Raw genomic sequence first — 25214 nt, 5'->3', positions numbered from 1 at the left:
TGAGACTTCTTACCCCTCATTAAACTAGAAGTGAGGATTGATGATGCAGACGCATACATCATACCAACAACTGTAACTAAAGATGCTGTTGTAACATGTACAATATATGCAAAGATTAATTTTGTATGTATGTGTTTTATTTTGACCTTTAAGTCAGCTTGAGGGACTCGTCCTCTGCCAAAAATCTAACGGGTGGATAATCTAAAGGGTGTTGTCATCATTGTCAGTGTCTGTCATTGACGCATATATAATAATAGTTTAAATAACTTGCTTGATATACCGGTTTGTCACACTGTACTTGGACAGTTGCCAGGCCCTAACTCTTCAGGTAAATCTATAATAGAAAGTGACTGACAGGTGCTGAAAGCTTTGCTCAGAGCCAAGTTTCACAGGTGTCGACTGATCTGAATGTAGTATGAACTACATTCAGATCAATCAAGTTGAGACCTGCTAGTATTTCTACTTTTTCATGTAGTCACTGGTGTTTTTTTATGCTGCAGGTTACTTTGATTTAGATCCGCAATCAGTTGTGGGTGAAAGAAATTATGCCTTTATTACCTGACCGCATCAACAACCTAATCATACTGATCACGCTGTATTGGAACAGTTTACCACTGACATAGTTCAGCATTTGGAAAACCTTTCCCCGTTCAGTTCTCTATCTATAAAAACATCATCTTTTATCTTTGCAGAAAACATTATGAAGCGTTTGTGAGTATACAAAGATACATACATACACCTGCATATCAAATTGTCAGAGGTGACTCTTTTTCCTCTTTTCAGTGTAGGATTGACTCGCTGAGAGCAAAGAGCGTCATGAATGAGAAAACTTATTTCACATATGGTAATCAAAAGGTGAAATAATAAATCCTTTCACTTTCTAAATGCTGTTGTTTGATTTGAGTCAGTGCTGAATTTATTGCTAAAACGTGTTATAGCTCACATAAGTGCAACTGTCATATCATGATTTCGTTAACTTATTTATGTGACATGAACATGCTGTGTACTCAAATATGGTGGACAGACACCTGAAGGATACACTTAAAGCTTGTGGATACCCTAACTGTACCTTTGTGAGAGCAGCCACAAGATCCAGGAAGAACAACAACCCTGCAGGTGGTGAAGAAAAGAAGAATAAATGCAACTATATTGTCATTTCATACGTGTCCTGAGTATCTGAGAAACTCAGGATTTTCAACCACAACTGCATCCCATTAAACAAACACATGGCTCAACACAGGAGGGCCAAGTCCTCAGTGTCAAGACTCAGCAGTTTGCCTACATCTGAAAGATGAGGGACACTCTTTCAAGGACAATAACATGCATGTTTTGGATACAGAGGACAGATGTTATTAGCTTAGAGTTTTTTCTCATGCACTATTGCACTTTGCACTACGTTTAGTTTTTAGTTTGGTTTATTACATTTATATTAGAGACTGTGTACAAAATATATTAATCTCAATACAAAGAGAAAAGATGCTTTGTACCAGATTTAGCACATACACACACACATACACACACACACACACAGGAATAAATACAAAGCAGAATACAAATATCAGAATATTACACACATATATCCAAAGTTATAAAAAGCAGGTTGTCAAAATGTCAAATTAATGCTGACAAGACTGATTACTTAACATCCTTTTTTTTTTAACTTGATGGAAGAAAATGTGCAAATCTATGCAGGTTTTCAGATTGACAGGTGGCTTATTCCAGTCTTTAATGACTTTGAAAGAAAAAGCAGATTGTGATAAGGCTTATCGCTACATTTTCCCCTTGAGGCAGACCTTCAAGCTCTGCTCATTTGTTCAGAGCGGAGGTGATCAAAAGCTCTTCAACTGTGGAGGAGCAACATTATGGATTATCTTATGTAAACCGACACTTGAATGCAAGCTTTGACTTGTCAAAGCTAAACATTCTATATTTAACAAGTATATCACAGTGATGATACTGTCGTGATTTCCTGTCCAGGACTTTCAGGGCTTATTTATGAAGTAACCTGATTGGTTTTAAGACAGTGTTGTATGCCTGAGACCAACATGATATGCAGTAATGAAAATAAGAAAAAATCAATTGCATTCAGATATGTTTTGTTTATTCATAAAATACATGGTCACTGTTTTATCAATAATCAGAGTGAGACACCTTTTTCCATCGTTAATGACAATTTGCCAGCAACTTGTTCAGTGTCTTTCCTATGTGCATATAAGACTGTGTCGTCTGCACACATCTGTAGTTGCTTACTTCCTGTCTGTCACCTGATTTGTATACAAGTGTTACAATGGCGGTCTTCAGAGTGCTATAGGGAATATGCTTTTGTCCAGTGACTAGTTTATAATATGAGTGATGGGGGTAGTTAAATCATCTTTATATTTTTTAAAGAAAAACAGCATCAAGTCACTAAGTACCTTTAGCTGTTGAATTAGACAATGATGAAAGGATTTTATTTAACTTTGCCTCATCTGTATGTAGCTTCATTAGTTAGTAGAAACACTGGATGCTGGTTTTCTGTAGAATTGCCAGCCAGTTCCAAAATGGAGTTAATAAAATAATCATTAAAAGATCTTGTTATTCTTGTTGGGTTCTCGATCAACTGAGTCAGCTGAAACTTATTGGCAGTGTCCTTCAACTTCGATAAATTACCAAAGAACACATCCTCTTCAGTTGGTGGTCGATACAGTCGCCTACAATTACATTAAAGGACATCTCATCGGAGAGAGTAATGGAAACTCCAACATATTCCAGAGCATCACTGGGCAAATCAGTTTGTTTACACTGAATGCCTTCTTTAACATAGATCATAACACCACCAACCATGTTTACAATCTCATCTCTAGATGCTATAACCTGGAACACTTTAAAACACCTGATGGAGTTGTTGGAGTGAACCATGTTTCAGAGAGACACGAATAATCAAGGGTAGAGTCCAACAGTAATTGTTCAAGTGGTTTCATCTCTGACACAATACTCCTTTTATTTAACTGTCCACCAAAATTCCCCTAAGTTTTTACTTTCAGGTCCCAGAGCACTTTCACATGATTTACAGTCTGACATATTTTGGTTATCTGCTGTTTTATGGTCATGGCATCGATGGTGAGTGACATATTTGTTGAAGGAGGGACCATCGTTATCGTTTAATCACAGAGTTACCTTGTGCAGAGTGGGAACGTGTAGGCCTAAGCCCCGCAGTCTTAAACATGGAGGCAACTTCAATATGTGATAAAAATCCAGTGAAGGCACAATTTTCTAGAGAGATACTAACGTTTTCAAGGGTCTTAATATATACTGTGTTATGTCATACTGTACTAGCACAGTTGGATAGTTGCCAGGCCCAAACTTTACATGTAAATCTATAACGGAAAGTGACTGACAGGGGCTTGAAGTTTTGCTAAGAGGCAAGTTTCACAGGTGTTGACTGATCTGAACATAGTGTGAGTTGAGACCTGCATTTATTTCTAGTTTTGATGTGGTCGCTAGTGAGAAAGTAAGCATATACACTTTTTTTTATGCAGCATGTTAATTTGATTTACATCCACAGTCAGTTGTGGGTGAAAGAAGTCCCATTGTTCCAAGTTTTATTGCATGACTGACCACGCTGTACTGGAACAGTTTATCACTGACATAGTTTAGCATTTGCAAAACTTTCTCTATAAGAACATCATCTTTTATCTTTGCAGAAAACATCATGAAACATTATGTGAATACCAAGGCCGTAGGTTTGGTTTTAACCTCAATAGGGAGCAAAATAATTGCATATGTGTACTTGCTCTTGATCACTCTTTTCTCATTCATAGATGCGCACACACACATACACACATAAAGAGCCTGACTCTGCAAAATGTTTACCTCACTGAATATGCATTTCCTGACTTGCCTGAAACCAGATTAGTATCATGATTTTTTCCTCTGACTACTTCACTATAAATCTGAAGCCAGAATTTAAATAATATATCATAAACACAATAATTGTCACAATAAACTAAATGTATGGAAGCCTGTAGGTAATGTGCAAACCTCACCTGAGATTCTGTCCCTCTTTCAGTTTGTGGATTTGGGCGACACAACTCAAGAGTTTCATGCCACAGTGACGCTCAAACCTTCAAATCTTTAAATCACCTCAAAACCTATTTGTATTATTGTTCATTCAACTCCTGAACTTATGGCTAGATCTTTCACTATGACATCAGAGCAAACCCAGCAACACACTAAGACAGAAACTGGTCCACCTGAAAGACGGCACACCCAAACACAACAAAAGCAACCAAGTGTATGCAGTCTAATGCAGTAATGAATGCACAGACGTGTATATCAACCATTAAACAAACACATGACTTAACATGGGAGAGCCAACTCAGGTCAAGACTCAGCAGTTTACCTATGTTGACCTACCTACCTATGAACATCTTCAAGTGTCTACAAGTCCAGTTGCCCTCCATTCAACTCTCCTTGGGTGTACTGGAGAATTTTATGACATGTTTTTATTTTTATGGACTTCCATTGAAACTTTCATTGGTCCGCACCTCACTGTGTGTGCAAAGATGTTCACTTAAATGACTAAAAATCATTTGAGTTTATGCACTTACAGAGAAGAAAAATAGAGAATGTAAATTTACACGTTTAAGATGTACACATGGTATCACTGATTCCTGTTGCTTTGTGTGAAGGCTACAACACAGATCCTGTTCAGTCAAGCCCATAAATGTTTTTTTTTTTTTTTTTTTTTTTAACAAAATAAACAGACAAGCTTGACATGACAGGAGACAATGTCAATGTCAGATGACACTTCTGTAGAGCTCATGATTTATAAAAATAAAAAAAAAACTCACCTTTTACAAATAACTCAGCTGAATAACAACTTTCCCCAACTTGTTGTGCAGGCATTGATTATATATGACATGAACATGATATATTTACATACTTAATTAAGGTTTACAACATCCCAAACTCAGAGCCAAAAAAACAGTCTTCAAATAAATTATAGTGTAGACTTTCCTTTTTAATTTCATGCCAAATCTCTTCTCACTGTTAATATCTACAGGCTATTTTTATTTAGCTTCTTCACTGTGTCATAATTCAGCACTGGCAAACATTTTTGTAGACCTGCAGGATGATGACAGAAAAGTAGAAATGTTTATATGAGTAGCAGACTTATTAAAATTATATTTATAGTCTCAGTGGAGCAGGGATGTCGCAATACGCTGTGTTACTGCATGCGTTGTATGCATTCCTTGTAAATTGTTGTTATGGTTTCAAATGCCCATTTAAACACAGGTGAAAGCAAAGCTAAACTGACTGTGAGGTGCTGAAAGCTTTGCTTGGAGGTAAATTCTGCTTTCATGAACCGGTTTGATCGTAGCATGAGTTGAGACCTACTGTCATTATTTATTAGTTCTGCTGCTGTGTACTCGCAGGTGAGAAAGTAAACACGATCACCATGTAGATCTTTACTATGACCATGATAACAGCTTATAGCATGCGCATTTATATTCGGTACTTTTCATGAACAGTGTCGGGAAAACGATATAACACGCTGCTTTGCGAACATCCTGATGTCCCAGATAGCAATATTTCAATATTCTTGCTTTCTGCTGTGAAATGTTTGATTGATTTTGTGGTCCATGGCTAATTGTCATGACTAGCACTGATTTAGCTTCTTACGTAAGTGGTAGAGTTGCCAGAAATTGATAACCACAAGTTGTATTTAGTAGAAGAAGCCAACGATTTGAAGTCTTACAGTCAAACGAATGAAGGCTGTTTGATAAATGCAGAGGAAAAACTTTTTTTTTTTCTGGATTTATGTTCAGTAATTAATTTTGATTTCTCGTTTTTGGTGAAAAACGTCTACTAAGCCTTTACCTCTGAAACAGCCTGTTTTAGGAATGACATGTTTGGAATTCATACTTTTACCTTGAGGGTAAAGTTTATCATGTGAAGAATGTCCAGACGTACAGTATGAAACGACATGTCAGAAGGTGGGTGAAGGAAAAAAAAAGTTTTTGTTGTGTCACTCATGACTTCAACCTTGTGGGAAAGCATAAAAAAGAGCATAAATAGAGGAACTACTTCATTAGTTTCTACTTAAAAAAAATTCTAAATAATACCTCAATACAGCAGTACTGCACAAAGCAAGTTTTATGGGGTTGATCATTCAAAGAAAGAAAGAAAGGTGCAAAAACAAAAATCTGATGTGATGCATGAAATCTGGGCATTGCGTGTGTAAAAGTATGTAGACATGGGAGTCGCTATGTGATGATGTGCACGATATCTTTCCACATTTTGCACCAGGACACCCAAAAACAAAACAGAAAAATGCTCATTCAATGTCTTTTCTCTGAATGAAAATTATCACATCATCCAATATTTTATGTTCCATCATTATGACTTGTCTGCACATCACAAACATTTCTAAAGACCTTGTCACTTGTGCCATAAAAATACTCGTTTTACAGCCTGGAAAACACTGACAGCACCACCCACTAGAGTTTGCCTGCATGTTTGCATTTTGTTTTGTTTTTTGGTATCTTTTATTTTTACTGCTACAGTGTTCATAAGACTAGAGGAAGATTCAAGTAATAATGCAATTACACTGAATTTCTAATTTTATATACCCGACTCTGTTCAGCTGTACTTCATGTTCTGACTCTGTCTTACATAATATGTAATATGAGGTTAGAACTGCAGAACTACATGCAAATTATGAACCACCTGTCTGTCTGCCTGTGATGGATATATCTTGTTTGGACACCATTTGTCCCAAGGGCAACAGTGAGCCTTTGAAAAAAACATGTAAGGAACAGACTGAGAATTATTGTCATGTGTTGAGACTTGTTGATGGAGCACAGATTCCCACAGCTGTGCGCTGTGTGCACATACAACATTTGCATTTAACATCTTCATATTCTTCTTTCATTGTTCTGGTTGCGTTGCTGTTTATTAATCAGTGTAATAAGTGTTTAATGCATGAATTCTGCTACCTAATTCAGTAGTTATTTCACAACCCAAGTCCGAATTGGCATAAAATCATTATTAGGAATATTTAAAGGGGAGCCACGGAGTACCTAAAGGGTGTGTACATGATAAAATCTTACAGCAGCCCTGATATTTAATACTATTAATGGAGCTTTTACTGATAAAGTTTTGCAGGTTAGTGCCATAGATGTTATGGTTGAATGTACAGGTAGCATTTCATTTCAGTATCCCAAACAGTTTATATTATTGCATTGTATAAGTCTATTTCTTTTCTTTTATCCATTTTTCACAGGGCTATTTTTGCTTTGAAGGCTATAGGTGTTGCCTGTATTGTGCCCACCCAGTGTACATGTTTTATTTCATCTTGAAGCCTGGTCCTGTGCAGTTGTTTCAGGAGAAGGGTTAAATATGTGATGTGACGCTTTTAATTATTCCAATAATCTTATTATTCTTTAACCACTTGAGCTGAAAACTTGAAGCATTTGATCGCTGATGACTGATCTATTTGACAACTCCTAGCAGTATCACATTGCTTATGCTGTGCATAGTATATGTGGTAATGATGCAGTTGTACAAATTTCACATATTTTAATCAAAAGGTGATTGAAATAAGCAAGTCTTATTAATTTTTTCTTGCTCTCATGCAAATATTTTTATTCTTGTTTCAAAAGAATGTTTTAAAAACTTTTTTCTCTTGTAGATCGCTGTGTGCGTGACAGTCCTTAAGAACAAATTTTGCCACAGGCAAGTCTCAGTAATCCCAGCAGCACAGTAGAGAGAAAACATAAATTTCCCAAATCCGTAAATGCTGCCGTGTGATTTGAGTCGGTGTTGATTTTATTGCTAAAACAATGTGTTTTAACTCACATAGAAGCTACAAGTGCAAGTGCAACTGTAATATCATGATCTCATTTACTGCAAAGTGAGCCGCATACTAAAGATCACATAGATCACAAGTTCATTTAATAAAGTGTCAAACATCATATTCCTCAATTCATTTTTTCTTGCTCTCATGCAAATATTTTTGTTCTTATTTCAAAAGAATGTTTTAAAACATTTTTTTTTCTTGTAGATCGCTGTGTGCGTGACAGTCCTTAAGAACCAATTTTGCCACTGGTAAGTCTCACTGATCCCACCAGCATAAAATAGCCTAGAGAAAAATTCCCCCAATTGTTGTAGGCTAAAGTCACTTTTTAAGAGAAATAGCTCAGTTGAAAACAACTTGTAAAAACAACTGTTGTACATGCACTGAGACATAAACATGCTGTGTACTCAAAAATAGTGTTTTGCAGAGTTTCGCAACATGTTTTTTATTTTTTATTTTTATTACATTTTTTTTTAAATTTTATTTTATTTAAGCTCACATTGATCTGCACCTCACTGTATGTGTGAAGATGTTCACTTAAAAGACCATGAAATATGAAAAAAAAATCAGTCAAGTTTATATTCTTACAGAGAAGAAAAACAGAAAATATAAATTTACATGTACACATAAAATGTACACACAGTTTCACAGATTCCTGTTGCTCTGTGTGAAGTCTTCAACACAGCTCCTGTTCAGTCAAGCCCATAAATGTCCAGAGCTTTTTATAAAATATGTAGGCAGACTTGACATGACGGGAGACAATGTCAATATCAGGTGACACTTAAGTGGAGCTTGTGATTTATACCAGAAAACCAGTTTTTCCAACCAGAAACCTGTAATTTTAATATTTAGGGGCGGGTCTGACTCTAGACTTATGTAAGATGGTGCGAATATAAGTGAGGGACAGTCTGCTGATCGTTGCACAGACCACACTGGGCATCTCCAAGAGACTTCTCTTGTAAGGAAGCAGCAGTTGGTTGCAGCAGTCTCTCAGGTAATTATCTCCATTCATCTCTGAAACATAGATTTTGCATTACAAATTAGATTCAGAATTCTCTTATTTTGTCTTTCTTCTTCTATCCCAGAGATCTGAAACCTCTCATCAACATGTCTGGATCTGGAACTTGCACGTCCATCATCAACTTGCGTTACCAGGATGGCAGTGAGGGAAGCTCATCTAACCCTGCCAAGTACGACAACCAAGACTATGCGCAGCTGAAAGCTAACAGCCTCCGCAGAGGCAGGCTGTTTGTGGACAGAACCTTCCCACCTGACAACCGATCTCTGGGAGACCTGCCTGATATGAGCAGCTGGAGAGAGGACCAAGTGGAATGGCTTCGACCATCAGTAAAATACTTTAAAATATGCCTATATGTTTTTTCCTCCTCATACATATTCTGAAGTTAGATTTTTTTTTCTTATGTTTATGTTTTTACATCTGTGTCTACATCTGTTTTTTTTTCCCCTTGTTGTTTTGTCCAGGACATCCTGAAGGCACAAGGCAATGACAGCGAGCCTGTCTTCTGCGTGAGAGGAGCCTCACGGTTTGACTTTGGTCAGGGCAGTGTGGGTAAGCAAGACTTTCTGGCTTACAGCTAAAGACAACATATCTTGCTTAGGTGAAATTTTGTACTATGTGGCAGGTTTTGAGAAAAGCATATGTTTTCTTCATTTACTAGGTAACTGCTGGTTTCTGGCTGCAATTTCTGCACTGACATTCCAGAAAGGCCTGATGGTGCAAGTTGTACCTATGGACCAGTCCTTCAAGGACTATGCAGGAATATTTCACTTCAGGGTAAAAAATTAGTACATAATGCTTTCACAATATATCTGCACAATACATTCTGGTCATCGGCTAACTTTAATTGTTACTTGTCCTTTCTCTGTCAGTTCTGGAGGTATGGCAAGTGGGTGGATGTTGTCATTGATGACTACCTGCCAACACTCAACAAGCAGCTGCTCTCTGTGCGCTCCAAAGGTGGAAATGAGTTTTGGGCTCCTCTGATGGAGAAAGCATATGCCAAGTATGTAAACAACTCACTCACCCTCATGTAGAGCAATTTAGTAGGTCACTATAGGTTTTTATAACCAGTTGCATATATAGCATTTGCAAACATCTTTTTTTATGTCTCCTTCAGGGTGTGTGGCTCATACGCAGAAATGAATGCCGGGTTACCATCAGAGGCCTGCAAGGATTTCTGTGGAGGCGTGCACATGACCTACCCACTCAGGCAGGTCCATGATTCTTCCCATGATAACGAGCTGTGGCTCTCACTGAGCAGAGCCACTGGCTGCAAGTCAATGATTTGCTGTGGTACAGCACCGAAAGGGGTAAGAACCAGTTTCTTAGAGGAAAAAAAATTAAAAAATCAAACTCATTGGAGTAATTTAACTGTTTTATCTTTTTCAGGATAGGATTGTGAACACCGTGGCACACACCGGATTGGTGGATTCACATGCTTACTCTGTCACAGCAGTCACTGAGGTAAACTGTAGAACTGCATAAGTTAATGTGCTCATACGTAAGAGCCTTAGGAGTTTAATTTCCAGCTAGATTTTGTCAGCAATAATTTGGTATTGGCTAGAAGTTCCATAATAGAAGCATTACAAGTTTCCTATTTCATTTGTTAATTTATCATTTCATCTTAAGGTGGAGTATTATGGCTCCAAAGTGAAGCTGGTGCGAATCATGAACCCTTGGGGCAGGCAGGAGTGGAACGGAAAATGGAGCGACAAGTATTTGAATTAATCATCCATCCATAAATATATGCATGTTATAGCAATAAAATAGCTTACACTGCAACTGAAGACTTATTATTTTTCTGTGAAGAAAAATAACCAATACTGTTCAGTCTCAATATGTTGAATTGTGACATTCATTTATTTTTTTCTGGTGCCTAGGTCAGATATGTGGAGCAGAATAAGCCCAGACGATCGGGCCAAGTGTACTGACCGCGAGGATGGAGAGTTCTGGTAAATAAGTTATTAAATATACCATGTTTTCTTGTAAAAACACACAGTTGTATTTACAGTAAGGTTCAATGAATGCTGCGCCTGCCTTTGTGTGTCAGGATGGAGTTGGAGGACTTCTGTCAGTACTTCAACATGTTGAGCGTCTGCTGTGAGAACCCTAACTTTTTGGATGGGGACTTCACCTGCCAGTGGAAGTGCATGATTTACGACGGCAGCTGGATATCCGGCAAATCTGCAGGTGGCAACGTCAGCTACTGTGAGTCAAATTCACTCCCTTACCTTTAACTGTAACTGCAGGGACATGTTTATTGTGTCTTTTTCCTTTATGTATGCAAACACAAAACACCACACCTCTCTGACATGTCATCTGCCTTGTTAATGTTTCTCATCGCCTGTAGCCTCCTTTCGGACGAATCCTCAGTTCCGCATCCAGGTGACCAAAATAGACAGGGATGAGGAGAAAGACAACAACATCTTGATTTCTCTGATGCAGAAACCTCGTGAAGAGAATCGCAGAGACGCAAAGCAAAGACATCACCCAATTGGCATTACCGTCTTCAAGGTCTGCACCCTGGATTTTACTTAATTAAATATTAGATGTTCCTTCCACTAAATTAATAGTCATTGTTTTAGGCTATTGCTGTGACAAGCATTTTTGACTGATTTGAAAACTATATACAGTATAATGACATTTCTCTTCTCATTTCACATCCAACAGGTTCCACCAGGGGTAAGCACATAGAAGAAGAAATATCACACTCTGCTTGTGCACACAAAGCAAATATCACATTTAAATAACCTAAATAATGCAATTTGATGCCCAGGAAACAATTTCATTACATTAAATACAATTCATGTTCTTTCAGACACCATCAGGACGTCTGGGTCGCTCCTTCTTTGACAGAAACAGGCCTATTAAGCGTAAGCAAATGTACAGCTACGAAAGGGATCTGATTGAGAAGCACAGTCTGGAACTTGGGGAATACGTGATCGTCCCCTCCACCATGAAACCCTACCAGACTGCAGACTTTGTTCTCACCGTCTTCTCCAAGGCCGAAAGTAAAATCACGTAAGGACTTTGATATTCGCCATAAAAGTCCAAAACGGAGACTTTTACTTTGGTGTAGTAGTCTGATTTTTAATATATTCTCTTCCGCTTCCAGTCCCCATCATGGAGGTGATGATGATGATGATGATGATGATGACCATGACCATGACCATGACCATGACGGGGATCTTCCTGAGGTATGCAATGAAAGAATATAGCACTCTTTACCGATATCGTGTGTAATCTATTAACTTTTGTTTTTTAGTAACGACCTGATACATTTTGTTCCCTTAAAGCCGCCATCTGATGACGACGACGATGACACAACCAGGGACCCCACCCGTACCCTGTTCAAACGCTACGCTGACCAGGTGTGGTGTTTTTCTCTGCTTTTCCAATCTGTCTTCACTCATCCCTCTGCTTGTCTGTTTGTCTATTTTTCTGATATCGATTGATCAGTTGTTGTTGTTTCTGTGTCTGCTGTCAGAGGGGTCAGCTGACTGCCAGACAGCTCAAGAAGCTCCTGAATGACAACTTCCCTCATGGTGAGTTGATTTATTTCATGTGTGTGCTTTCAAAATATTCAAAATCCTAATTCATTTGTTATGAATGGTCACTCAAAATCTTTTGCCAGTTTTACATCCAGTCGAGTTTCTCTGGGGATTTGAGTTTTTCTGTGTCTACTGTTCACAGGAACCTCCTACGGCTTCGGTACGGACACCTGCAGAAGCATGATTGCTATGATGGATGTATCCTACAAAAAATAATGTTTTACCGCGTTTAGATGTTCTTTTTGTCTTACAAATCACCCTATATTGTCATGCCAGAAAGTAAAAACATTCTGATTAGGAGTTTAATTGTTTTTTAATCTATTTTTGATGAGACTTCCTTAACTTACAAAGACTGACCGAAACATGAGGATGGGCTTTGCTGAGTTCTCAAAACTCTGGACCAAGATGGATGAATTCAAGGTAATGCAGCAAAAAGGGCACGATGAAGACATATTTCAAATAATTAATCTCATTTTCTGAGTGTTAGTTATCCAAGACACATTTCAAAATTGTAGACACAAGCTTGATGTGTCTGTGATGTGCAGTTAATAATTTAAAAAACAACAAAAAAAACATGAAAATCTGACAAACATGTTCTTAGTTTTACATTCATCTTTCTTTTTTCAGAAACTCTTCCATCGCTCAGATTTGAACAGCAGCGGAGCCCTGTCTGACTACGAGGTCCAGAAGGCAATTGAAGCTAAAGGTAACAATATTTATCGGTAACTGAAACCTAAAAATAATCTTTACCGATACAAGATAGGGGAACATACTTCATATTCTCAATTGTAACTGGAGTTCATCTTGTGTTTGTAACAGGACTGGACATGAATGATTTAACGGTGAGGTTGATGATTTACCGGTACTCAGGCTACTCATACACCACCTTGGAGGACTTCATTACTCTCATGTTGCGCATGGAGAATAGATCGGGTGAGTGATAGCAACCACCAGTTGCACCGCTTTCAAAACCACAAAATTTAGGCTTGTGTTTGTTCAGCAGTGGGGTTAAGTGACAAAATCTGACTTGAAATCCCCAAAATAGTCTCTGAAAAAACTCAAACACACATCATAGATTTGAAAAGTGTGTAGTGTTAAAGTTTATAGAACATTTAGCTGAAGTGGAATTTGCCTGATTTTGTGATGTTTCTGGGTTGTTTTCCTCACAGATCTTTTCAAGAGCACCTCATCCGATGGAATGATCCACATGACCTGGGAAGAGGTAAGTTGAATCCCAGTTATGGATTTACTCTGCCATCATACAAACAGATGATGTGTGAACCATTTTGTGCAATGCTCCATGTGTTTAAGTTAAAGGTATACTATGCAGGATTTGTGGTTGATGTTTGTAAACACAGCATTCAAAGTTGGCCCCTCCTCCCCAGTTCAACCAGAGTGAGCTGAGAGAGCGCGCTGTTATTGGCTGGGGGCAACACACGCACTGCCCAAGGGTTGACGCTCAGAAGCGTCCCGAACACAGCGAAATAATAAGAAAATACAGGGCAGAGTCTCTGCGGATAAATACACCACCACACACTTCTAGTGGCTCATAAGTGATGATTGAGAGAGATTATTTTTGTATGCAAAATCCTGCATGGTATAGCTTTAAGATATCAGTGCCTTAAGGATACTAACTGCCTTTTCTTTTGTTTCAGTGGTCCAGCAGCACATTGTACAACTAGACCAGAGTTGACAGCAGAGGAGACACAGAAGAGATTACTGCAATCAAACATTGGTTTTACTAGCAACACAAACCCTGTGAAGCAGTAATACATCTCTGTGATCAAACTGTTGTTTTGGAATAAATGTTGTTAGCTTGTCACTCTGAATAATGAGGTGAGAAAAATCACATATCCAATAATCCTGTGCATGTTTTAACAATGAACTGCAAGTGATTGAAGAATAAACATTAATCAACTGAAGAAACTTTGGGCTGGAAATTGTTTTATTAACTCAGCGCTGACTACACCAGAAAAATACAAAACCTCAACAAAGCTGATCAAATGCATCACTGCCTCACATGTCACTCCACATTCATCCATCTTCCCAATTAATTAATAAGATATAATTTCCTGTACACACTCGTTCATGTATGATGATGATGATGATGAACCAAGAGGCTCAAAACACATATTTATAAATCAGCATTCCTATTTAACAATAATACATCAAAAATCACCCAAAGAATCTATTATTGTCCATGTCTTTCTCTTCTCTCGTCACTAAAGGTCATGAGCACACTCTGCTGTATGAATCTGTCCATTGCAGTGCATGGTGGTGTCAGTGGTTACAGGATAAGGTTGGCTCAGTTATACTCAATAATGTTCTTATCGTCAACAAATCCCATGTAAAGACTAAAATGTATGAATTCTACAAACAGGTTTGGCCAGTGTAGCCAGAGCTTGATATGAACGATTCCTCAGTGCTACAGACGACCACTGTCGCCCAAAAACAATAAAAAACACTTTAACTACTGCTTAATCTGCCAATTATTTTCTCAATTAATCAGATAATCATTTGGTCTATGAAATATCAAAAAGTAAGGAAAATGCCCATCACAATTTTGTCGAGCCCAAGGTGATGTCATCAGATGTATTGTTTTGTCCCAAATCCAAACATATTCAGTATAGCACCATAGTGTAAGACAGCAAATTCTTACATCTGAGGAGTTGGAACCATAAAATGTTTTGCATTTCTGCTTGAAAAATGAACTTCAACCATTACAAAATAGAGACCAACAGTTATTCATTTTCTATCAATTTATCAAATAATCAACTAATTGTTGCAGCTCTAATTGAGCATCACTGTCCTTATGCTGAACATGGGCACTAGTTTGCTTCGCCATAAATACTCAATAGTGAACTAAAAGTGTATTCATCTGCAGCTGAAAAAAAAAATCCCCAACAAGCGCACACTTTAGTCCTGTTTGAAGAACATTTGTTAGAAACTACAGTGTCCAGCTACATGTAAATATATATTTGTGATCTGTTTTTAAAGACACATTTTGAGTAAAAACAAACACACACAGAGTAGAGAAGTCAAAAAGTATTGAGAGATTAACTAACTTGTTAATCTAACTCTAACGTTTTTGTTCGTGGGATTTGCTAACAACGAGACATATAGAATAATGTCAGCCTCATCTTCTAATACACCATGCAGATACGGATGAGTTTCAGGGATGTTTGCATCGTGAGCTGGACAGCTCTCAGTCCTCCTCCCTCTCGATATAGGTCTTACAGGTTGAGCGTGCCATCTGTCTGGCCAGGTACCTTTCTCTCGCCGAACTCACAGTCTGATCAGTGCAGCGCTTAGCAAACTTGTTCGCCTTGTCCTCCGTTTCTTCTTTCTCCTCGCCTTCCTTTTCCTTTCTCTGTTCTCCGACTGCTTCCTTCTTTTCTGGATCTTTGTCGTCCCTCTTCAGTTCCTTCTCTGGGTCCATCCTTCTCTCCTCGTCTTCAACTCGATCTTTATCTTTCCGCTTGTCTTCTTCTGGGTTCCTCCTCCTTTCTCTTTCCCCATTCTTATCCCGCTCTCTGTCTTTAGGGCTCCTCTCCCTCTTCCCGTGCCTGTCTTCCCTCTCTGTATTCCCTCTGCCTCTGCCTCTGTCATCTTCTCTGCCTCTGTCTCTGCCTCTGTCATCTTCTCTGTCTCTGTCTCTGCCTCTGTCTCTGTCATCTTCTCTGCCTCTGTCTCTGTCCCTCTCCCTGTCTTTCCTTCTATCTCTGTCGTCTCTTCTTCCTCCATGCCTGTCATCCCTTTCCCTTCCCCTGTTTCTGTCTCTATCTCTGTCCCTCCCTCTAACTCTGTCTCTGTCTTGTTCTCTGTGGCTCTTCTTTTGTCTGTCCCTCTCCCTCTCTCTCTCCTTCTCCCTATCTTCGTCGCTCCCTGATGAAGGCGACCTCTGTCTGTACTGGCGTTTTGAGTGTGTAGAGCCAGCCCCAGGTTTGCTAAATCCAGACTTCTGCTCATGCCCCTCCTCACTGTCACTACAGGAACTTGGGATATTGTCATGGGATGTAGGTGAGGGAACAGGTGAGGTTGTCTCTGTGTCTTTTGAAACCTTTGAGGTTTGAGTTCTGTGGAAGCAAGAACAGAGATACAATTAAAGGCTCAGAATATTTTAGCTTAGAGTGTTAGCAAACCAACATTTTCTTCTTAACACAAATTCTAGCTGATGTTGATGGGAATGTCATTGTTTTTTTTGTTTGTTTATTTGCTGCTAGCATGGCTAAAAATATGCTGCGTAGTTATGACTGAAATTTCAATAAATGTTCAAATGATCCAATATTTCACCAAAAATCAAAGATTAGAGAAAAAGTCCAAAAACTAAAAACAAATTTGTGTATCAGAACTTTGTTTTTTCTTCTTTCTTCCCCCATTAATCATCTCACGACTACTCACTGGACCTAACTAGCTAACTGTATATGAAGTAGTTCAAACGAGTGAGCCAGTGCTGCGTAGTTATGACTGACCTGTTTGCTGAGCGATCTGGTATCGCCTCCTCTCCTACAGTCTGATTCAGCAGGTGTCGGTAGAAGCCACTCAGATCTTTTTGTTTCTTCACGTCCAAAGCAGCTACGAAAAACAAAAATAATTAAAAACAAGGTATTTGTTTTACTGATATTGCCTAGCTACAGTATGCAAAAGGGTTTTGACTTCAGAAGACAAGCAAAAAAAATCAAATCAAATTTAAGCTGTACTCATAGATGGTTTAAAATCTGAGTTCAAAATCTTTGGTGGTCCTGAGAGCTCAACACACTGAAACTTAGACAACAAATGCAAATGAGAAAAACATTTTCACAAATATAACAACACGTGCATTTAGGGGGAAAAAAACGCAAAGTGAGGAAAAACAAAAAACTACAGAAACACGCTGCAGATACAGAAAACAACCAAATACAGAAATCAGAGGGTAGATGTGAGTGTGTGGTGCTGGATAGCTAATGTGAGAGAGACAGACATAGATTGCTTCAATATGAAAACAGGGCTTGCATTTTTTCTAACTGAAAAAAAAAATTGTCATAAAGAGTCTAACCTTCCATCTCTGCCTCTCTCTTCTCCCTCTCCTGCTCCTCCTTCTGCTCCAGCAGTTTTTGCTTGTAAGCGGAGGTAACGTAAGCCTCTTTATCAGCAAACTGCTCTCCCTCTGCCTCCCTTTCCTTCTGGATCTTCCTCTCTTCCCGCCGTTCTTGTTCCTTCTTTCGGTCCTCGACTGCTCTCATTAATTGATGGATATACTTTGGCTGTAAAGAGAAAACAGGAAATATAAATGTTCATGAGTAAGTTCTAGCTCACATTTTGCTTTTTCTCCTCCACTAGGATGTCAGAATACAGTATCAGCTAAACAGAATCTTGCTCCAAGACATTTTAGTAGGATGCACACTGGCTGGTGCGGGCTCTTCAAGGAAAGTCTCTCTAACCATTAGATCACTCTTAAGTCCCAGTGTTGACAAATGCAGCAATACAAGTGTTCAGCATAAACAACATTACCCTTTTGTCTGCCCCTCCAAGAACTTTCTTGTTGCTCTCAAGTCTTTGTTTTTGAATGTCATCGTACACAGAGTCGTAGTCATATACTGTGCTGTCTTGTTCCAGGGCCTTTTGCATCTCCAAACGTGTCTTTAGACAGAGAGAGAGAGAAAGACCAGTGAAAATAGTTCATAACACTAAGTGGACTCAAGTCATATAAAACCTTTTCCAGTAATATAACAGTCATATAATCCCTATTCTCACCTGCTTCATCATCTTCTTCTTGACAGCTTCTCTCTGCAGACTCTCCCCAACTGAAGTCTGAGGAACCAAACATAACAAAACACGTTCAATCTCTTTGGGCAGAAATTTCCTAAAGGCCAACCAACAGCTGGATACATTTTTTTCCCCTCAATTGTGCTTTTAGCTTGCATAATAGTGAAAATAACTGAATCGCATGCAATGGTTGGTGAATGACAAGAGTTAAGTTATACTGTCCTGCTTATATCAAATCCAAAATTACACCCACCTCATCATCAGAGTCATCCCCGAACACTGAGGGTTTCGGCAGGGTTGCTGTCTTTGACGCTCCTTTCCTCTGTGACAAGATCAGCCCGTACCTGAGGACAATCATGAAACAAGGTCTCTTAAATCCTGTTCAGTACTCTTCACATGTTTATCACTCGCAAAACTTCCACACGTACATATTTATCAAGAGGAGTGGCATCTCTACAGGGGTCTGATATCAAAACTAAAGCAGCCATTCAAATGAACATCAAAATGATCACTGTTCAAGTAGTGTTTTATACTTAATTTTCAGGGGTATATTTACTTAAGTACTGTACTTAAGTACAATTTTGAAGTACTTGTACTTTACTTGCGTGTTTTCCTTTATACATCAACTTCACTACATTTCAGAGGGAAATATTGTACTTTCTACTCCACTACATTTATTTGACAGCTTTAGTTACTTTTCAGATGAAGATTTGACACGATGGATAATATAACAAGCTTTTAAAATACAACACATTGTTAAAGATGAAACCAGTGGTTTCCAAAAACTGAAAACAGATTTGTGTATCAGAACTTTGTTTTTTCTTCTTTCGCTCTCATTAATCATCCCACGACCCCTCAGATTTATCTGGTGACCCTTTGGAGGGGCCCGACCCTTAGGTTGGGAACCACTGGACTAAACTAGCTAACTGTATATAAAGTAGTTGAAACTAGCTCCACCTCCAGCAGCTACAACAGTAACATGCTGCTTACACACTGATGCTTCAGTATTAATCATCTAGTGATGTCATATATAATAATATATCAGTCAGAGGGACCAAACCACTACTTTTAATGCAATAGTTAAGGTATATTTTGATGCTAATACCAATATATATGATACCACTTTTACTTAAGTAGGATCTTACATGCAGGACTTATAATGGAATATTTTTACATTGCTGTATTGGTACTTTTACTAAAGTAAAGGATTTCTGAACCTGTCTTCTAAGTGCACTTCCCATTGTACAGTACGTCATGCACCAAAAAACAGAAACAGCTATGTGAAATCGACCACATTAACTGCATTTTGAGTGGCTAACGTTGGCTGTAAATGTTGTCTTAACTCTCCCTTACAGACTGTCATCAGTGAAGCAAAACTCAAAAGGACCATGTACCAGATTTCCTGGTCAAATGAAGAGGAAATTGATAAATATATAGCTTGTATGAGTCTCGTAAACGTGAACTAGCTGCTTCATAACCGAGGTTAGCTTATCGTTAACTAGCTTAGCTGCAGGAGCAGCAACGGGTGAACTATCGCATTTAAAAACAACACCACGGCTGCTACAGTGAATCAGTTTATTTAGCATGTCTATAACTACAACTATAAACCGAACCAAGATATTTAACCACACACATCATAACCATGTTAGCATTTTTGCAACTTACTGTTTTGTAGGGACCGCCATCTTGCTCTGCTGTTTGTGAACGATCACGGCAGATTCGACAAATTATTTTAGTGAGTTCATTCAGTCTTTATTTAACTCCATTCTGTTGTTTTATTTATTTCATGTTTTTATTATTATTTGTGTTCATTCATTTACACTGACTATTACATTTGTTTCTATTCGCCGCATATCTGTTTGTCAGTCTGTTGCGAATGTGCGGACTTCAATTTACAAATAGAAGCAACATGATCCTGATGAACAAAATGGGATTCGTCACTGATTTTGGCTATTAGAAAATGACAGAAAATGCCGTCAGATCAACACAAAAAACACGAGATTATCATAGATCCCTATGCCAACTGTAAAAATATATTTAATTGTAGAAGTAATAGTGGTTTATTACATATTGTAAACCACTAGATGGCGACATTACTCCAGATTGACACTGATGTTTGCTCCAGATAGATTGCATCAATCTCTGACAACAAATTACAGATGTATTTATCCTGCGTTCAGATATGCACACGGAGAAAACGTGGTTGAATCCAGGAAAGTGTCTTGACTTGCAACAGCTTTCTAACGGAGGTCACCTATATCACCATCTATATTGTGATAGACTTATGAATTTGAATAATTTGAGGATAATCATTTTAAAACAAATGAAATAGTATCCTCAATTTAAAATTCTGGGATAGTTCTAGATAACCGTTATCACTGAATTTTAATGATTTGATCTATTACTGATCAGAATTACTGATTATGAAAAATGTAGATTACATTCTGCAAATAGCTACAGAAAATGCCAATCTCTATATAACATTTGCAATGAGTGTAAGCAAACGTAACACCATATACATACAATACTCCACTACTGGGATAATTTACTCTTTTTGAACTAAATATAACTATAGTTGAATATTGGACCAGGATCAACTCTATTTGTGATGTCACAAATCCTGCTCCTCAGCCCACTCCTCAAAATCAGATTTTCAGAGAAACTTTCCATTTTCAGCAGATGAATGAGAAAACAGCCTTCTAGTGTCAAACTCTGAACATTAGGCCTTTGTATTATCCAGAATACAAAAGCAATATTACAATTGTTGTTGTGTGAAAACATTGCAGCTCCCGTTTAGGTGATTTTACTGCTCTCAGCTCATGGTCCTGAGTTGAGGAAAACTTGAACTCTTGGGCTAATGAATCCCTTCTCTAAATAATGCCAAAAATGAGTTACTGAAAAGTTTTCTAAACACACTTTTTTCACTTGCTGGTAAAATTTAATTCAGTATCAGGGGCTCCCAATTTTTAATTTATTTTTTGCCTATGACCCCGTGATACCAACAAAAAATAAGATACTGTGTGTAGCAGAATGTAGATTTACTTTTTTTTTTTTTACTTTCATACCTCAATCATTTTGTGACAAGTTTGGGAACCACTTTCTATATCACCACTATTACCAGAAACCAAAGTGTCAATATTATAAGAATGGAGGTCAAGACAATAGCAGGCTTACAATATGCAGACGGGTGACAAATTAAAGGAATTACCAACATAAAGTGTCTTAGTAAGGTGTTGGGCCACCAGAACAGCTTCAATGTGCCTTGGCATTGACTCTACAGTCTCTGAACTCTTCTATGGGGATGAACACCAACTTCAAAAAAATATTCCCTCATTTGGTGTTTTGATGATGGTGGTGGAGAGCGCTGTCTAACAAATTGGTCCAAAATCTTCCATAGGTGTTCAGCTAGGTTGAGATCTGGTGACTGTGAAGGCCATAACACATGATTCACATAATTTTCATACTCATTAAACCATTCAGTGACCCCTCGTGCCCTATGAATTGGGGCATTGTCATCTCGGAAGAGACCACTCCTATCAGGATAGAAATGTTTCATCATAGGATAAAGGTGATCACTCAGAACAACTTTGTATTGATTTGCAGTGACCCGTCCCTCTAAGTGGACAAGTGGACCCAAAACCATGCCAGCAAAATGCTCCTCAAAGCATAACAGAACCACCGGATCCTCTCATTGTAGGGGTCAAGCATTCAGACCTGTGCTGGTTTTTCCTTTAATTTGTCACCCATCTGTATCTATGTTCTATTCTACTCCTTTGAACACACATCATATACCAAAGTGCTATAGAGGCTATGATGGATTGATGGTCTCAATAATCAATCTTATTGTTCTCTTTGAATTCTGTGACACTTGTCTGTATACATTTAAATTTTGTTTACTCTTTCTTGCTATTTTTTGCCAAATGCCATATTATTTTATTGAGAATTCACTCTAGGCATATTTTAGCCCATGTACAGTATATGAGGAATATTTTTTGTTTAACTTGTCAACTTCTATTCTCTGCTTGTCTTGTTTTTATGCTAATTTATTGCTTTGTCCTCACTGTGGGACAGCAGGAAACCAGCTGGAAGACAATTTATAAACCGAGTCAGACCCACAGCTGGTTGATGTTTTGCATTTCTGCGCTGTTTTTCTCGGTAAAAAATAAATACAATGAAATGCAATGATAAAAATATTATTGAGAATAATTACAATGAGCAGACAGAAGCTCAACACTTTGAGGGAAGTCAGTGACATGAAGGACTTCTTTTAGAGATGAACTGTGATGAAATTACAAGTGAGCCTGCTGTTTTGGGCTGGAGAGGAAACCATGAATGTCAGTCTGTGGCTACTATTGTAGGAGCAAAGAAACTGCTTCATTTCATTTTATTTGCTCATGACATTTGTTATTTTCAACACTATCAGCTGCTCTGTTTTCTAAACCAGTGGCAAGTCATTCCCTTAAATCAGATCAGAGAGCACATGGCTCACCTGTGATTAAAGCTGCAGCTTTGAGTTCCTGATGTCTCCCGTTAGTGACCCTAAATCCAAACACCATTATCTCTGTCGTAATCTCCATCTCATCTCCTCTCTGGCCTCACTGCTAATCCCTCTGGTACAAACAGAATGACCAAAGCTGCCTGATGGATGGATGAATGGATGGAGTCGTGACAGAATGAAATCTGGGATGTGTGGATAAATGGGTAGATTGACAGGGTGGTTGAAGTGATGAGTACACACTACAGGTGGTAAAGTGAGGACCAAAAATCAGAGAGGACTGACAAAACAAATGCTGGCACTATTCTTTCTGGTTTCAATAACTGAGGCACATTCCTCCTATCTTTGTGTAATGATGTAGCAATAAAACACAACAAGTCAACACAGAGAATGTTTTGCATTATTGTGTATTGTTTTAGCCTGAATGTGCTCATTTTATTTTTAATTTAACTCTTTTTGATTGTATTAAAATTAAATTGTAATTGTGTGTTTCTTTTACATTTTGTTTTGATGCCCATTATGTTTTACATAAAGCACTTTGAATTGCCTTGTTGTTGAAATTTGCTATGCAAATATATTTACCTCACCTTGAATCCAGACCTCTGAAATGCCACCCACATCTGTGATTTTTGGCAAGGAGTATTAGACCAGTATTGTTTATGAGTAAGAGGACAGGGAAGACCAGGTTGTACAAGCTGTAATGATAGTGGTAGTGCTGGTGCTACGCATCTGTGCATACCTGCATGCACCGGTATCTGGGTAGTGTTACGTGTGCTGATGACGCACACTTAAAACTTGAGTGTGTGGTTTGTCACAGGCTATGGTTGCTGCTATCCTTGATCTGTACCCTCAGGCAGTGAAGATAACAGTGTAGCAGTACAGGTTCAGACAGGCAGGCCACACATCAGGAGTCATGAAATATCACCTGGCATTTTCCCTTGGTCAGTGCTGCACCCACTTCATTGAAGCTCATATCTGTACACAAAAAGATCACATGACTCCTGGCTGATAACCTATAGGTAGGAGGGGCTCTCTTTTTTCTGAACAGCAGCCTTGAGGGTGAATTCCAATGATTTTACATTTTACATTTTTACTGTTCACAGGTCTTGGGGAGTACTACTGCATATGTGAAAAAAGTTGTATGTAATCTTTTGTGGATCCAGAGGAAGCTGTGCAAATTGCCTCAAGTGATGCCCATTGGCTGCTACAAACATAATGCACCTGTATCTCTGACCGAACTATCAGTCATCTAGTTGCATTGTGGGCAACTTAGACACCAATTTTGGCAAGCAACAAGAATGCAATCAATATCTGTGATTCTGTTGCATCAATTTTGATCCTTTTTTAATGCTAAATCGTCACTCTTTGGTTTAGAATAACTCTTAAAACAACACGTGAAAACAAAATTGTGCACACTGTTGTGCAGTAAACCTACATACAACATACACATAAAGTTTTCTCATATTATTATTTTATGCTTGTTGACACATCTGTTGAGACTAACGCAGGGTCTCAAGACTTGACAAGTCACTTTTGGTACATCCCTGGGCTGAGTACACTATGCATTAAATTTGTTAGTATGTGTAATAATAGTTGGGAAAGACGTGTAATTTATGCAAATAGGCAAATACTTTAGGATTAATAAAGAATCTTGAGATTATTTAAAGGGCACTCACACAAGGGCTGATTTTACACATCGTGTTCAGTTTGCTCATAGGTGGAGTACTATTCAGCCTTCTGTCCCTCTTCTGAAGTCTGAAGAAAAAAGCCCCTGCTGAGTTCATGAAAATGATCTTGGTTTGGGTTTGAATCTTTCAAATTTTGAATGAAAACCCTGATTTACAAACTGGGGGCATACAGTTTGAAGGCCATGCAGGCCTGGAGGGTCTTAAGATGGTAATCAGTTGCATCATGGGTAATGTTGGATCCAGTGTTTTGAGAGTCTCACCAATAGTAGAGACTACAAGTCAGGAGATTTTGGCCTCTGCTGCATCAATTTTGATCATTTATTTTAAAATGTGTGTCTCACAGGTCCCCAAACTTTAAGTAAGTACAATACTACAGTACCTCTTCAAAACTGGCACCAAAAAGAGTGACCACATCACCCCTGTCCTGGCCGCCATCCTCTGGATATAGGATTGATTTTAAGATTCTTTTATTTGTTTTTAGAGCTTTGAAATGTTTGGCACCAGCCTAGATCTTTGATCTCCTCAGTCCATATTCTACATCCATACCCCTCAGATCATCTGATCAGTTACTTCTCTCTGTTCCCAGTCAAAATCAAAAGGTGACCGAACTTTTTCCATTGCTGCTCCCAGACTGTGGAACAGTTGGCCCCTGACCATCAGATCTTCTTCATCTATCACCACTTTTAAATCCTAGCTAAAGACCCACCTTTATAGAATTGCTTTTGAGTCCCATTCATTTTTTTTTATAGCATATTAAAATGTTAATTGTGTCTATTACAATTTAATTATATTTGTTTTGTTTTAATTCAACTGTATTTTTTACTTGTTGTAAGGCACTTTGGTCAACTCCTATTGTTTTTAAATGTGCTCTATG

General features: G+C 38.3%; 2 protein-coding genes across 2 annotated transcripts; one reads left to right on the top strand and one right to left on the bottom strand.

Annotated features, from left to right (window-relative positions):
• The first annotated feature begins 8007 nt into the window (after positions 1 to 8007).
• LOC137195721 (calpain-1 catalytic subunit-like) lies at positions 8008 to 14338 on the top strand. The gene is made up of 23 exons (XM_067608305.1): positions 8008 to 8091; positions 8693 to 8834; positions 8926 to 9187; positions 9323 to 9410; positions 9520 to 9635; positions 9731 to 9864; positions 9979 to 10171; positions 10251 to 10325; positions 10491 to 10576; positions 10742 to 10813; positions 10912 to 11069; positions 11212 to 11375; positions 11532 to 11543; positions 11680 to 11882; positions 11977 to 12058; positions 12158 to 12232; positions 12349 to 12406; positions 12555 to 12610; positions 12764 to 12832; positions 13040 to 13118; positions 13232 to 13345; positions 13582 to 13634; positions 14068 to 14338. Exons 3-23 carry the CDS (start codon positions 8948 to 8950, stop codon positions 14092 to 14094), a joined length of 2154 nt encoding a protein of 717 aa, XP_067464406.1. The 5' UTR covers positions 8008 to 8091; positions 8693 to 8834; positions 8926 to 8947; the 3' UTR covers positions 14095 to 14338.
• Position 14339: 1 nt separating this feature from the next.
• On the bottom strand, positions 14340 to 19911 carry nsrp1 (nuclear speckle splicing regulatory protein 1). Its single transcript, XM_067608306.1, has 7 exons — positions 19823 to 19911; positions 18411 to 18501; positions 18146 to 18202; positions 17903 to 18031; positions 17448 to 17655; positions 16885 to 16987; positions 14340 to 16488 (listed from the first exon to the last, which is right to left on the bottom strand). Exons 1-7 carry the CDS (start codon positions 19840 to 19842, stop codon positions 15618 to 15620), a joined length of 1479 nt encoding a protein of 492 aa, XP_067464407.1. The 5' UTR covers positions 19843 to 19911; the 3' UTR covers positions 14340 to 15617.
• Positions 19912 to 25214: the final 5303 nt, after the last annotated feature.

This window comes from Thunnus thynnus, chromosome 13, assembly GCF_963924715.1.
Source record: "Thunnus thynnus chromosome 13, fThuThy2.1, whole genome shotgun sequence".
Taxonomy (NCBI): Eukaryota; Metazoa; Chordata; class Actinopteri; order Scombriformes; family Scombridae; genus Thunnus; species Thunnus thynnus.
The sequence above is the reverse complement of the archived record's forward strand: the minus strand, read 5'-3'. Positions and strand labels throughout refer to the sequence as shown.